The sequence below is a fragment of the Plecotus auritus genome (genome assembly GCF_963455305.1).
Source record: "Plecotus auritus genome assembly, chromosome: 7".
Taxonomy (NCBI): domain Eukaryota; kingdom Metazoa; phylum Chordata; class Mammalia; order Chiroptera; family Vespertilionidae; genus Plecotus; species Plecotus auritus.
In genome coordinates this window covers 87,962,979-87,979,014 of record NC_137774.1, presented here as the reverse complement: position 1 = coordinate 87,979,014, position 16,036 = coordinate 87,962,979, and the positions used below count along the sequence as shown (strand labels likewise).

At 40.1% G+C, this 16,036-nt stretch overlaps 1 protein-coding gene across 2 annotated transcripts in view; it reads left to right on the top strand.

The window, feature by feature from the left end:
* Positions 1-16,036, top strand: part of AUTS2 (activator of transcription and developmental regulator AUTS2) — a 1,178,049-nt gene that overhangs the window by 560,346 nt on the left and 601,667 nt on the right. For both annotated transcript variants that reach the window (XM_080682460.1, XM_080682459.1), the window contains exon 3: positions 8,080-8,181. In XM_080682460.1, coding sequence (XP_080538586.1) covers positions 8,080-8,181 — 102 coding nt within the window. The remainder of the gene's footprint in view (positions 1-8,079; positions 8,182-16,036) is intronic.

Here is a 16,036-nt window from a genome sequence, read left to right as displayed (position 1 = left end):
TACTTTATTAATTGTACAAGATTTTCATTTTCAATTCATCATGTTATTTATATTTTTATAATCTTCCTTTACTTTTCACTATTGTTGGTTTTTTCCCTTATTTTTTATGTGTTTTTTTTTTAATCTCTATAATTAGGTTATTTATTTCTGTTATTTTTCATTTAATGGAAAATACATGAATTAACCTCTAGCACAGATTTTATAGATCCTGTAAATTATTTTACTTACATGTTTGTAATTTTCATTTTTTATTTTTAAAAATATTTTTATTGAGAGAGGAAGAGAGAGATAGAAACATCAATGATGAGAGAGAATCATTGATCGGCTGCCTCCTGCATGCCCCACACTGGAGATGGACCCCGCAATCTGGGCATGTGCCCTGACCTGGAATCGAAATGTGACCTCTTGGTTCATAGGTGGACCCTCAACCACTCAGCCACGCCAGCCAGGCTATTGTTAAGTTCTTGAGTTTGGTTCTCTATATCTCATCTGAAATACTTTTTAAAGCCTAAGGAATAAAATAGTACAGATGCCACCCAATCTATTAAACCCTCCCCATAGTTGACAATTATTTTTTGGAAAAAAAAAATGAGATTAAATTCTTACTGTTTTAATGAAGGTGTATTTCAAAATTTCTTTGAATGTGAGAAAATTCTGTGCTTATTGACACATTTTAAAAACCTTGTAAAGAATTTATTTAGATCCTTACAGGAGAACTCAACAGTCTGAGATAGCATTTATGCTGCTTTGAGGAACCAAAACTGTGGAATGCTCTTCTGCATTGCACTGCATAATTGGATGATCTTCTATATTACACTGCATAATTTACATCATTCCTCAGGAGTTCCAGGCATAGATATCTTCTCTACATACTTTATTCTCCTATAAATTTTGCTTGAAGGGTTAATGACACCTGCTGAGCAGCTAGCATCTTGTTGGAACTCTCCATACTCAAGCTGAAAAGAATGATCATAGCCCGGCTCACAAATCTTGGCAGATGTGTGCAGAATTGTTCTACCTTTCCCTCAGTCCAGGGAGATGAGACGTTGTTATATGTTCATTAGCAGTGATAAAACCATGGATCGTTATTTTCCTAATTAGCCATTAATAACAGTTAAGTCTGTAACGAGATCACAGTTTCAGAGTGGAGAATATATTGTTGACAGTGAAATCTAATGAAAGACGAAATGGCTTCTTACATTTTATAAAAGATATTAATCTTATCAATATAATTACTGCCACTCATGCCAGACATTAGTGTCCTTTCATTTTGTCTCGTTTGTTTAATACTGGTTACTAAAATATATACTTCTCTGATGGGAAGAAAGTTCTGGAACTAGAGAGTGAATTACAGTAATTTTTAAATAAAGAGGTGCTGAAGTATTTATAGGCTGATAGTAAGAAAACTCATTGCATCAGTTAGAGCAAATGCTTTCTTATAACAGAGACGCCATGGATGCTAGGACAAATCAATGTAAGCAGATTGATTTTCCTTAGGTCTTTAAATGTTTAAGCCAGCACCTGGCCTTTGTAATGTCTCTTGGTTGTAGGAAATAGCTGGGAATTTCAGGTGAAGGATTACAACTTTTGAGTTAGTTATGCTACCCCAAATGATCCAGTGGATGTGGCTGAAAATGCCAGTTTTAAATGTATTCATGGGCTTAAGAATGAATACTTCTTTTGCCTGAAATTGTGTGGTTTAGCTTTAGTACTTACTCTAGTAAGTCCATTTCTTTGAAATATTGAGCTGTCTGACACTTTAAAATCCTAAGTTTCCTTTAAACTTGAGCCTGGCTTTGGAGGAGAAAGGGGTAGTGTGGGGGTGGATTTTATGTAAGACTCTCCCAAGAAAATTCACTGAAGTGTTTTTGCTGGCAGGGCACCAGGAAGACTAGCAAACTGCTTCATCTCAGTCTTTCTTGAATTTTGCCCTCCTCCCACATCAACATTTAGTCAGATAATTTATGTCAAGTCCACTGGAGTCTCTTGTTGGGCCTTGTATCCTTTTCCTTCCATGCAAAAACATGGAAAAGATCCATATGCGCAGTTTACATTTTGCTAAGCCAGTTAGATATTAGGAGAAGTCTTCACACCCTGATACTCTATTCCTTGGATCTTTATTTTTCATCTTAGTTGGGGGACTGAGTTTTTATAAAAAATCTCTTAATCAGATATCACTTTATAAGAGTTCTTTTTTTGTGAATGCAGCCAAGTACTAAAGATGTATTTAAAATATATTCTATGGAGATACTAACATACTGTAAACTCATTATTTCCATGTTAAATGTAAATACCTAAATGCATACTAAGGTGCAACTGGTGTGACTCAGTGGTTGAGCGTAAACTCAGGAACCAAGAGGTCCCTGTTGCATTCCAGGTTAGGGCACATGCTCAGATTGTGGGCTCCATTCCAGTAGAGGGCATGCAGGAGGCAGCTGATTGATGTTTCTCTCTCATCGATGATTCTCTCTCTCTATCCCTCTCCCTTCCCCTCTTCCTGAAAATCAATAAAAGCATATTAAAAAAAAAAAATAAACGGGCACTAAGATTTGAATGAAGTGAGTAGTAAGCAGTAGAAACATGGGTTTAGTCCTAGATTTCATTCCTACTTCTGAGAACATCTCTGGTTTTATTTGTTTCTTCACCTAAACATTGGATGTACCTTTACCTATGTTTGCTTAACTCAGAGATCCAGTGAGATATGATTTCTGACATTGCTTATAAATTAAGGGGGCCTCTCCACATACAGATTTTATCATCAGTGCAAACTTATTTAATAGTAATCTGCTTTAAACTTGAAAATATATGATAGAAGTAGAGGCCTGTTGCACTAAGATTCGTGCAATAGGCCTTCCTTCCCCTGGCTGCCGGCACCGGTTTTCCTCTAGCACCTGAGACCCCGGCCTTCGTTCTGGCCGCCGCCTTCCGTCTTCCCTAGCACTGCTCCTGTAGCTCCCTTCCACCCTCCGCCCTCCCCCTCATAGCAGGTGTCCCATCCTGTCCGTCCACTCTGTGCCTGCATATGCAAATTAACCCACCATCTTCGTTGGGTTAATTTGCATACTCCTGATTGGCTTGTGGGTGTCATGGAGGTATGGTCAATTTGCATATTTCTCTTTTATTAGTGCAGATGTTACGCTAACTGTGAGGGAATATATTAACAAATGAATTTATAAGGAAAGATTTCTTTAAAGACCATGGTGGAGGATATACTATGTGTGAGCTTTAAAAAAAATCTTGGCCTGAAAGGGACAGAGAATGTGAGGATGTGCATGCCAGAAAGAGGAAATCTAGTGTGAAAAAGGGGGGAGCAGAAATGGACATGACATGTTCAAGAAAGTGATGTTCATTTTAGATTAAATCTCCTTTTATTATAAGTATAAAAATGAATATTTGAATAGAATGACAATATTCTGAACTTTTATTCCTTAATAATAAGACTCATAGAGCTTGCATCTGGATTAACTGACAATTAGCAAGTTTTAACAATAACTCAGGAGGAAACGAAATACTTAAAGGCTGAGGAGGATATGAAGTAGAATTAGCATCACTTTTGGGGTTCCATTACAGAAGACTTCTGGAGAATGATGTTTAGAAAGAAATGATAAAAATGGATCTGTAGAGCCCTGGCTGGAGTTGCTCGGTGATTAGAACATTGTCCCATGCACCAAAGGTTTGAGGGTTCAATTCTCATTCAGGGCACATACCCAGGTTGCAGGTTCAATCCCTGGTTGGGGCCTATGTGTGAGGCAGCTGACTGATGTTTCTATCTCACATTGACGTTTCTCTCTCCCTCTCCCTTTCGCTCTCTATAGAATCAATGAAAAAACATGTCCTGGGTGAGGATTTTTTTTAAAAGTGGATTTTTAGAAAGTTTGAAAGCTAAAAAGAATGCTCTACATAGTGGGGATATGGAAATATCTAATTAGGTGTTATGATCAAAAGTGGTATCTGGCCCTGCTGGTGTGGCTCAGTTGTTGAGCATCGACCCATGAACCAAGAGGTCACCAGTGAATTTCTGGTCAGGGTACATGCCCAGGTTGCAGGCTCAATCCCCAATAGGTGGTGTGCAGGAGGTAGCTGATAGATATTTATTTCTCATTGATGTTTCTATCTATCTCTCTCCCTTCCTCTCTCTGTAAAAATCAATGAAAACATATTTTTCAAAAAGTGGGGTCTGCACTTCAGTCTTTAAAGAAGCACATTAAAGTTATAGAAATATAATAGAGATTCATTATCCATTAATCTTGTTCATCTTATCCGTTGGCCCCAGAGCCATATGAAAACCTGCAGGTAAACATTTTCCTACCTGTTATCTGTTCTGCTCTCAGAAGTTCCCTCCTTCCCAGAAAAATAGGACTTTTGCTTTGATTGAGACTATCCATGTTCTGGTCCATGCACCCCTCTAAGATTTCTTTCTATTTTGTCCCCAAATATTTCTTCTCATTCTGTTTCTGAGAAGACCCTAATCATTTCCTCGCAAGTCACTTTCCCTGACTTTGCTTTCTGCCTTTTTCCCATCAGGATTGTCTTCTATCCTCTCAGCCAAATGAGCTCAATCCTCTTTAAAAATCCAAGACTTCAAACTCACTCTCCTCGGGAGGTCACTGGCTAATTTTTGGTTTTCATTTAGCAAGTATTTTCTTGTGTTGTTATACTTAACATGTCTTGTACTTTCTTTCATTGGCTAGATTGAGCGCATCGTAAAGGGGCTGTGTCTTGTAACCTTCATCAAATTGCTTGGGATTTCTGCAAATTTGGTTGGTGATGACATCATAGACAAACTGATCTTCCAAATGTGTGTGACTCATTTATTGGAAAACCAGAGCTGCGTAAATGTGTAGGAACTTTTTTGTTTGTTTGTTTATCACCATATCTCTAATGCTTACTGCCAGGCCCAATTGTGGACTTAATACTTATTTGTTGAATGAGTGCTGGCTTAATTTACTTAAACTGTATGTCTTAATCTGGGACTTTTAAATATCAAGCAGGAGACCTCCAGAATGTTGTCTCAACAAAAAGGATTATTAAATGTCTTCCCAATGGTTAAGGATAACACCCAGCATCTCATAATTTCCTCCTAGGATAAGAAAGCCTTGGTTTTTCTCCTGTTCTGTTGTTTATTAGAAGAGGACAGAAGAAATAAGGTGGGAAATTATAGTTGGTGTAATCTGGCTTTAGCTTATTCAGTGTTCTGGGTCTTTTTATTTTTGACCAATAATCACAATGAAACAGAGGAAAATTTTTTTAAATAAATCTTTATTGTTCAGATTATTACAGATGTTCCTCTTTTTTTCCCCCATAGCTCCCCTCCACCTGATTCCCCACCCCACCCCATGCCCTTACCCCCCGCCACTGTCTTCATCCATAGGTGTAAGATTTTTGTCCAATCTCTTCCCGAACTCCTCACATCCCCTTCCCCCCGAGAATTGTCAGTCTACTCCCTTTCTATGTCCCTGATTCTATTATATTCATCAGTTTATTCTGTTCATCAGATTTTTTATTCACTTGATTTTTAGATTCACTTGTTGATAGGTATGTATTTGTTGTCATTTTGTTGTTCATAATTTTTATCTTTACCTTTTTCTTCTTCTTCTTCTTAGAGAATACCCTTCAGCTTTTCATATAATACTGGTTTGGTGGTGATGAATTCCTTTAGCTTTTTCTTGTCTGTGAAGCTCTTTATCTGACCTTCAATTCTAAATGATAGCTTTGCTGGGTAGAGTAATCTTGGTTGTAGGTTCTTGCTGTTCATCACTTTGAATATTTCTTGACACTCCCTTCTGGACTGCATAGTTTCTGTTGAGAAATCTGCTGACAGTCATATGGGTACTCCCTTGTAGGTAACTAACTTTTTCTCTTGCTGCTTTCAAGATTCTCTCTTTGTCTTTTGCCCTTAGCATTTTAATTATGATATGTCTTGGTGTGGTCCTCTTTGGATTCCTCTTGTTTGGGGTTCTCTGTGCTTCCTGGACTTGTAAGTCTATTTCTTTCACCAGGTAGGGAAAGTTTTCTGTCATTATTTCTTCTAATAGGTTTTCAATATTTTGCTCTCTCTCTTCTTCTGGCACCCCAGTAATTCGGATGTTGGTATGCTTAAAGTTGTCCCAGAGGCTCCTTACACTATCTTCATATTTTTGGATTCTTTTTTCTTTTTGTTTTTCTGGTTAGGTGTTTTTTGTTTCCGCATATTTCAGATCTTTGGTTTGATTCTTGGGGTCCTTGGATCTACTGTTGAATTTCTGTATATTCTTTATTTCAGACAGTGTATGCTTAATTTCTGACTGGTCCTTTTCCATGTTTTTGGCATTCTCATTAAGATTCTTAAAGGTCTCAATAAGTTCCTCAGAGGTTTTTAGAAGATTCTTGAGTAACCTTATAAATGTGGTTTTGGACTCTATGTCCAGTAGTTTGCTTTCCTCCATTTCTTTCATTCGTGACATGTTTCTTTGTCTCCACATTTTGCTGCTTCCCTGTGTTGATGGAGTGGCTTTGTGTGGTAGGTGACCTATAGGGGCCAGTAGTTCAGCCTCCCCAATCACCTGAGGTGGACGCTCTTGGTACACCCCTTTGTGGGCTGAGTGCAAAGTCTTGGTGTAGTTAAGCCTTGATTGCTGTTGGTATATGGACCCGCTGTGTCTATAATGGAAGAACTGCTGTGCTGGAGACACCCTTATGGGGCAGGACTTGTTTCAGTGGGGCTTTGGTGCTCACTGAGTCTGCCTCTTGAATGTGGCACTTACGGATGTAAGGAGTTGAAATCTGGTGCCGTCTCACACTGATCATTAGGTACACTGGCTTCTGGATCCCCAATGGGGTGCAGGTCAGCTACTGTCTGAGGCCACCCAGCAGGAGCTACAGCGAGATCTGCAGATTTCTCCTCTTCACTTAAAGGTTTTGGAGCTGTCTGACCAGAGCTGCAGTTTGTTAGGTTAAGCTGCGATAGTGCAGGCCATTTATATGAAAAAGCCGCTGCGCAGAGCTTTGGTGGGTTTGTAGATTGTGCGGGGCGGGGTCTCAGGGAATCACTGGGCTAGGGTGTGGCCAAAAGGGATGGCTGCCAGTCAGCCCTCTCTGCGTCTCTGAGTTTCCGTGTCTCCGCATCCCGTGCCCCAGCGCTGTAAACAATGATTCCTGCGTGCAGCTCTGCAAGAAAGTCACCCTCGCCCTAACCAGTTTGGCTCAGTGGCTAGAGCGTCGGCCTGGGGACTGAGGGGTCCCGGGTTCGATTCCGGTCAAGGGCATGTATCTTGGTTGCGGGCACATCCCCAGTGGGGGGTGTGCAGGAGGCAGCTGATTGATGTCTCTCTCTCATCGATGTTTCTAACTCTCTATCCCTCTCCCTTCCTCTCTGTGAAAAATCAATAAAATATATTAAAAAAAAAAAGTCACTCTCACTTTCTGACCTGATGGCAGACAGTCCAGCTTCTCCCCGTAGGAGTCTGGTTCCCCAGAGTCTCTCTAGAAACTGGAGTTCAGAGTAATCGGGAGCTTGTGTCTCCCTTTGGGTTGAAAAAAAAAACAGCGCACCCAGTTGCCCCATCAGCCCGATTCGCGTGATTCGCCCGCCTCCTGTACCTCAGCTTTTCAGCGCTTGTGAACGTCTCAATGCTCTTTTCTCTTTCCTTCTAGTTGTAGAACTTCTACTCAGCCAGCTTTCCCGTGGTTCTGGGTGGTAGACATTTTGTGTATTACTTGTAGTTTTGGTGTGGTTGTGAGAGGCAGCACGTACAGGTGTATACCCTATGCTTCCATCTTGGTTTTTTCCAGAGGAAAATTTTGAGGGAAGATTACTTTCTAAGATTTATGGACCTTTGTTAGACTTTGCAAGTGTTTATTTGAGGCTTGCTCACTCTTTTATCTACATCATCATTCTGTGGTAAATGTTTTGCTTATCCTACCTTCTGTGTTTCTCTCTATGGCAACTTGCCTGACAGTATTCAGAAACTGAGAAGAATGTTTAAGATCAAGACCTAAAGTTATTCACTTATGAGGAGGCTTACAGACAGGGGCGAAATAACAATCCTGTGAGGGGAGAACGCTGACTCTTTTCTTGTTTCTCTTTTCTTTTGTCTTTAGCTCAAGCCAGGACAGAACAGCTGCAGGGATAGTGACAGTGAAAGCGCCAGTGGAGAATCCAAAGGCTTCCACAGGAGCAGCTCTCGGGAAAGACTCAGCGATGTAAGTATTTAAAAAGAAATCAAACAAAACCACCAAACCTTATATCCTTTGGGTAAAGTCTCAATTCCCAACACTTCACTTCATATCACTTTGTATACCCAAGTATAAGTTCACCCTTTCTTCATGTACACATAGTTGAGCCTTGCATTACAGTGTCATTCCATTTTCTAGTTTGACCTAAAATGTGTTTTAACAAAATAATAAGGTAGGAGGGAGTATTTGTCACCTTAGAAACAGTCAGGAAATTCAGTTCCTTCTCTTGCCAAGTAATTGGCTTGTTAGTCACTCCTTCCAACAGAAATAAAATTGCAGAAAGGGATTATTACCAATCGCACGGGTGAAGAAATTACAAATAGGCCATAGTTAAATGATGTCATCTCCCCGGTGTAGCACTGCCTGTCTCTAGGGGAGAAGCCCTTGTGAGAACACACCACGCCTCTTGAAGGATCTGTCAGCTCTCCATCCTCCTCCCCTCCAAGGGGCCTGATTCCCCTTTTCCACTTCCCAGCACCACCTGACCCCTTTTGGACACTCTTGCTTTCTCCCAACATGTCATATAACAGGATTCTTAACCCATCTTTGCCCCTGAGAGCAACACTTGGAAATTTTCTTGTAAAATAGATCAAGTAGGTAGGAAATTTTATTATTGATACCAACACAGGAACATTAACAGAGTGAGGTAATACTCTTAAGAAGACAGCAATTCTGTCCCTGAGTTTCAAGAAGAAGCAGAGTTAGCATGTATAATAGGAGCAAATCCATTGCCTCTTGTCTTCTTCTTTTTTATGCTCCAAAGCAGTTTTTTCATTATGGTGTATAAGATGATTAGTGTATTAAGTGTTAGTGCATATTTATTTTTTGTCTGAAAAAGAAATTAAACTTTGCTAATACCCAATTTAATAAACATGGAGTAGTTTGTTTCTGTAACTTATAAACATTTTAGGAATATGCTCAAAACTTTTTACTGAGAAGTGTTCATATGCATGAAAGGTTGGAGACCATTGGAGCACATTGAGTCATCCCTATAAAAATCTCCAATCTACTTCTACATCAGCAAAGGTGGACAACCACAAAAATCAGCCACCTTCCTACACCTTTCAGGAAAGTTTGTGAGATTTAGGGTGATAGTTGATGCATGTAACATTGAATTCTTACAAGAATTAAGTGGAATGAACAAAGTGTAATTATTTATATAGTACTCTTAATATCTTAATTATAGATATTTTCCTCCCCTTTTAATATTGAATAATGTTAATTCACTCAGTCTTTGCTATGAGTATGAGTGGATAAGAATATTTCTTTGTGTGTTTATATTTCATTAATTTTGTGATAGCACTATAAATTAAAATAATCTTACCTAATAATAGACAAACATGTAAATTGACCGTACCTCTGCTACACCACCAACCAATCAGGAGTGGTATGCAAATTAACCCAACAAAGATGGTGGTTAATTTGCATACATAGGCGCCCTGTGACACAGGCATTCTGCCCCACCCCTGGTCTCTCAGGGCCTCTGGCAAGTGTGGGAAGGCGGGGCCAGAGCGGAAAGAGGCAGCTCCGGGGCCTGAGCAGAAAGGGGCTGGGCTGGCATGGAAAGGCGGAGCTGGCAGCCAGGGAAAGGAAAGCCCATTCTAGCAGGAATCTTCGTGCATCGGGCTGCTAGTAAAACTATAACAATATATTCTTACCTGTGTTGTTAACAACAATACTTAATACTCAAGGAGATGTTCTTCTGATATTTTCTTTTTTTATATACTTTTATTGATTTCAGAGAGGAAGGGAGAGGGGAGAGAGAGAGAGAAACATCAGGGGTGAGAGAGAATCATTGATCAGCTGCCTCCTGTATGCCCCCCATTGGGGATCAAGCCGGCAACCCAGGCATGTGCTCTTGACTGGAACCGAACCTGGGACCCTTCAGTTCGCAGGCTGACGCTCTATCCTCTGAGCCAAACCAGCTAGGGCTGAGATTTTCTTTTTAAATGTAAGATCTTATTGACACTGGAAGTTTTTACAGGATTAGTTAGTAGTGAGAATTTCATCATAAAACAGAGAAATGAAATCCACATTAGGTCAGTGGACAAGAGCATAGTATTACACAGTCATTGAGATCTTTTGACTGAGTGCTCTGAGGGCAGAAATATATTTAATACTTTCTAAGTGTTCAAAACTTTGAAGGAATTGAAACATTCCAGAAAATAGCGAAAAGGGATCAAATTCTCATAAGTCCAGATCTCTAGTGTGACTGTTCTGTGTAGTCTTTTAGTCCATTTACCCTGATCACAGTTGATTATTTCTTTGGTTTCTTCCCAGTTTGGGGGGTTTTATTGACTTATCTGCCCCACCATGCCATATTTCATCTATCAATGCAAGCATCTAGCCCAGCCGTGGGCAAACTACGGCCCGCGGGCCGGATCCGGCCCGTTTGGCTGTTCTGTCCGGCCCGCGGAGCCGAAAGAGCGGAGGGTTCTCTTGCTCTCCCCTCCGCTCCTTTACTTTGAATTTATATTAGTTCACACCAACACTCCATCCATGCTTTTGTTCCGGCCCTCCGGTCCAGTTTAAGAACCCATTGTGGCCCTCGAGTCAAAAAGTTTGCCCACCCCTGATCTAGCCTATCCTTTCTTCTTCCTACCCTCTCCCCAAACCTTTATGGAAGTTTTGCTAGCCACTGTAAGGAAGAAACAGAACAGGCAATACCATCAATGAGCATCTTTGTAGTTTAGGAAAAATATCTAATCCGGACCTTTGAAGGATTTTTGATATTTTGTTTCTCCTTTTCTCTCTTATTTTTATTTGTGCCATATTTTCCCCCTAAATGTTTATGTATGCCTTTTCCTTTCCTATACCATATATGTATGTGTTTTCTTAGAACTGCCAGTGTTTTGATTGTCTAGAAATCTTTATCGGTACCTTTTAGGCGACTGATATAATCCTGGGCACTTGAAGCTGAGTGGTGAACAAGATGAAGTCACTGCCCTTGTGAAGTTTCCATTCTATCGGGGGAGGCAAAAACACGCTTGTGAGCAAACAATAAAATTATTTTTGATATAATACATTTAATGAGGTAAACAAAACAGTGATGAAAGGTGGAAGGATGCATGTTGCTGTTTTAACTAGGGAGATTGGATTAGTCCTTTCTGTGTAGGTGACATTGAGCTGAAGCCTGAATGAAGAAAAGCCTGAGCAGCCTTGTGAAGATGTGAAGGAAAAGCACACCAGGCAATAAGAACAGCAAGCTCAAGGCCCTAAGTCAAAGCAAGCGTGACATGTTTGAGGGAAAGAAAAGGCTGGTTGGCTCGAGTGTGGTGAATGAACACAGGGGCTGATCACATACTTACCCTCCACTGTTAGGGGAGGGAAAAACATACTGGCTACACCAGCAGTGAGTGTCTTTGTATTTAAGAAGAGAATCCAATCCAGACCTGTGAAGGACTGCTGTTTCCCCTCCCAGCCTATGGTAAGGAGGCTAGGTATTACATGAGTTTGTAGGGCTGCTGTACTGAGTGACCACAAAGTGAGTGGTTTAAAACAAAAGAAATAGATTATCTCATAGTTTTCAAGGCAGTAAGTCCAAAACTAAGGTGTCTGCAGGTCTGTGATCCCAGCTGAAGCCTTTAGAGAAGAATCCTTTCCTTCCTCTCTAGCTGCTGGTGGCTCTGCCGGTGCTTGGTGTTCCTGGCTTTTAACTCCATCAGCCCAGTGTCTGCCTCTGTCTTCACATGGCCTTCTGTTCTATCTACAGCTTTGTGTGCCTTTCCCTCTTCTAGAGGACCAACAGTTGGATTTAGGGCCCACCTTAATCCAGTGTGACTTCATCTTTTAAAGACCCTATTTCTAAACAAGGTCATTCTATCAATCAGGGCTCTCAAGAGAAACAGAGCTAATAGAATGTATGGACATATACAATGATGGAGGCTGACAATCTCAAGATCTGCAGTTTGCAAGCTGGCGACCCAGCAGAGCTGATGGTTAGTTCCAGTCCAAAGGCCGAAATGCTCGAGACCCAGGAAGAGTCAGTGTTTCTTCCAGTTTGTGCCTGAAAGCAGGAGCAGGAAAGCACTGTTGTTACAGCTAGAGGACAGTCAGACAGAGGGAATTCCCTCCTATTCTGAGGATGATTTTTGTTTCTTTGTTTTATTAAACTAAAGACCACACACATTAGGGTGGGGGCAGTATGCTTTATTCAGTCCTTCTATTTAAATGTTAAGCTCATCCAAACACATCCTCACTGTGACACCCAAAATAGTTTGACCAAATATCATGATAGCCAGTAGCCTCGGTAAATTAACCCTCACAATCAAGGGGACACTGTTCAACCAATAGGATTTATTATTTTAAAAGCCTCTGTAAGATATTAAAAGGACTGTTGTTATTATAATTGTTACTTTAAAATGTTGGCTTTGGCTTTTATATGAAAAACTGCAGATAAAGAATGAAATTTAAAAAAAAAAAAAAAGCCAAAAGGTTGATGAGTATAGTTGAGAGCTGGTGACAGCTTGGAGTGGGCTATAGCTGAGGGTTAGAAAATGGAAGGTGGAAGTGACCATATTCATTATACCTGATGCTTGTTTTCAAGTTGTCGTCCTTTTTCCATTTTTACTTGAATTTTCCTAGTAGCTCATTTCCCCATTCAAATACACTATTTTGTGTCTTTATCAGCTATTAGTAATTGTATCCCCAAGATACATTTCTTAGGATTAAGATTTCAGGTTCCTTTAATTGTCATTGTTTCCTAAAACACTACAGGAAATCCATAAATGAGCTTGTTTCCTGACCTTTGCAAGAAATGTACTTGGCCATGATCCTTATGCTTCTTACTCCCAAGAGAGAAAAGCATTAACATGGAGGTGGGTAGGCAGGAATGTCAGACACAATTGGTGATTTGGAACAATTTTAAATATTCTATTTAAATTAGCCCTAGGGTCAGAGCACACATCTCATCTCCGGGTGGAGCACACATCCATTTCATACACAGGGAGCTGTAATAGTAGCCGTGGCTTCTCTGTGTAGATCTCTAATGAATGGAGCACATCTATTTTAGATGGATAATCAATTTTGAAATCCCTTGTTGTAGGTAAGCTGTTAACACAGAAATGTTAACTTCATGACTTTAATGAGTAGCTTCAAGGATAGCTTAGTGACAGAGATGGAGAGAAAGTCAGGTGGGGGGCAGTGAGAAAGAGTAGAATGAGCATTTAATGAATATCCACTTGCAGACTTGAATGTCAGCAGCAACATTCTCCCTCCTGGAAAATGTCTTTCAACTGTGCATCCTATTACAATTCCTGCAGCCCATGGTAGCTTGGAGATTGAACCAGACAGAGTGTTTTTGTAAGAAAGCTCTCCTTTGCAACATAATGAGATAGAGGTATGTAATTTGCAGAGATAGCTACAGCAGTGGTCAAATTGGTAAAAAAAACAAAACAAAACCAAAAACCAAACCAAACAAACAAAAAAACCCCACACACAACACACAGCAGAATGAAAAAACATGTTAAACAGGAGATGGCTTATAATAAGCCCAGAAATCGCATATCACACAGTCAGCTAGCTGGCATTTTCTGATACTCTTGTCTTCTCGTGCAAACTGCTGAACTCTTTCTCCTACTCTATTTTCTCAGTCTCTCTATACCTCTAATTTCTACATACTGCATTGAAAATATGAATGAATTGGCAAGTCTGCCACTTGAAGAAATATGAACGAAGGAAGTATTTGCCTAAACATGAATGTGTGCTATTATTTCAGATGCTGTTGTATACCTTTGTTTGTTGCATTTTTAAAAACATGTCCCTTTTCAAGCCTCATTTTGATTCATAGGCTTTTCTGGATTTTATGGATATTTTTGCTATATAGTTTGGACATTTTTTAAGAAAAATGGAAGACTCCTCCTCTCATTAGAAATTGTTGAAATCAACTTATTTCATCAAATGGTTCCGTAGTCAGGTTTAGGCCTTTACGTCTTGGTGTCTGTCTCTTCTCCAACATGAAAAAGCAGTACCAATCCCTAAATGCACATCTGTAAATGTATAACTATTGTAACACCTTTCAAATAAAAAGGCATTTATAAGCATTGCATTTTTGTAGCATAATCTGTTGTTGCCCATGATTTATGGTATTCATGGAATATCTGACTTGGTATAATGTTACTGCTAACAAATATTTGCAGCTATATTTGGATACAGACTTAGATTAGGCATACATGACCAAGACTCTTCTGGGCCTTTTGGATAGCAAGGCCTTGGGGATGTGATGTGTGTTGTCAGTGGTCAGTGAAACAGACGCCTACCCTATTGCTGGTCTTAGAACTTGTCACCTGTATCTGATGGTGGAGATCCTTTTAGCTACAAGGGGTGGTGCCACACTGAATACAAAGCCATAGTCAGATTCTTGGGAACGTAGAATTGGACAAGGAGTAATCTCTATATTTCAGAGATGTTTCTGTTCAGATTCATTTAGCTGTGATTGAAGGGAGCTGGCAGTTGTCCAAGAAAAATATGGTGGGGAAGGACGTAAGAGAGGAGGAAATATCAGTATCATGGATATTTGGCAAACTAAACCCAGGAGAATTTTTCTACGAAGTTTTTTGCCAGGTCCAGAAATCACAACTTAATACCACACATTTTCCTATTAAAGAAAAAGTGAGTACAGTGGGTTGGAAAATGTGGGTAGCCTCTGATTCTAAGGTTTGGATGCTTTCTAGCAAGCCCCGCAACTCCAGTGGACCTGTAACGCACACGAGGGTCTAGTGTCTGTGTTTATGTGTCTGACGTGTTTGTGTGTGCAAGGGGGGGCGGGGGTAGGGTTGTTATAAGGCAGGGTCCTTAAATGCTTTGTTGCATTATGTTAATTCCTCGGCAGTGCAATCAAATTCATGTCGTAATTAAAGCTGTCAGTTGGAAGGCAAGCCAATCACCATGAAAACACAGCATAACAAATGAAGTGAAATGATTCTGCGTGTAGCTATACAATGCTTCGCCAGGCATGAAATTAAATAAGTAATTTGATGTTGACATCAGAAATTGAAATGATACCCACTGTTCCCTCATTCAGTCAGACCTGCATAAACAATAGCCAGAACAAATATGCACAACAAAGCCCTCTTCTCCACCCAGCTCCCTGAGTAATGTACAATATATATGCAGAATGAGTGTAACAGAGCTTTCTGAGACCTGAAGTATGTAATTTTCTTTGGTATACAGTAAGATGATATGTGTGTGTGTGGGAGGGTGGGGAGGTGGGTTTGGAGGAGTACTTCTGAGATAAAATAATAGTTGCAGGAAGAAAAAAAAACCCTGAAATAAACAAATTCCATGTTTTCTTTGAGTAATTCATCCTAAAATGATTTTACCTCCCAGGGGCATGACTCCAGGCTGGTGGAGACCTAACCTGGCTTTTCCTCTGCTCTATGGAAGGCTCTGGGTGCTAAAAGCAGGTGATGCTGTCACATGGCTAATCACTGCTGTAGAAGCCGTCTCCATGACTACTGTGGATCTCCCTATGTACCATTTATGGGATCAAGAATGCAGCAGGGTTTTTTTTTAAAGCAAGGCCAGTGTGCAAGATCACACATCTGCCATCTGTTATTCCCCTGAGCTTGTCTGAAACACGGAGGTGAAGAAAGTTTGGCTTTGGGAGCTGCACTTAGGAATGCCCTGGAGCATATTATCTTTGTTTGATACTAATGCTCTTTGTACTTACAGTACTGTATTTCCTTCTCAGAAACAGTTTAAGAATAAGAAGAAACACATCTGTATTTTTGCAGATACTGAATTCATCGTTTCCCCCCATTTACAATACATTCATTCATTTATATGTACATCAATTCAACAAATACTTTTTAACAATGCATCA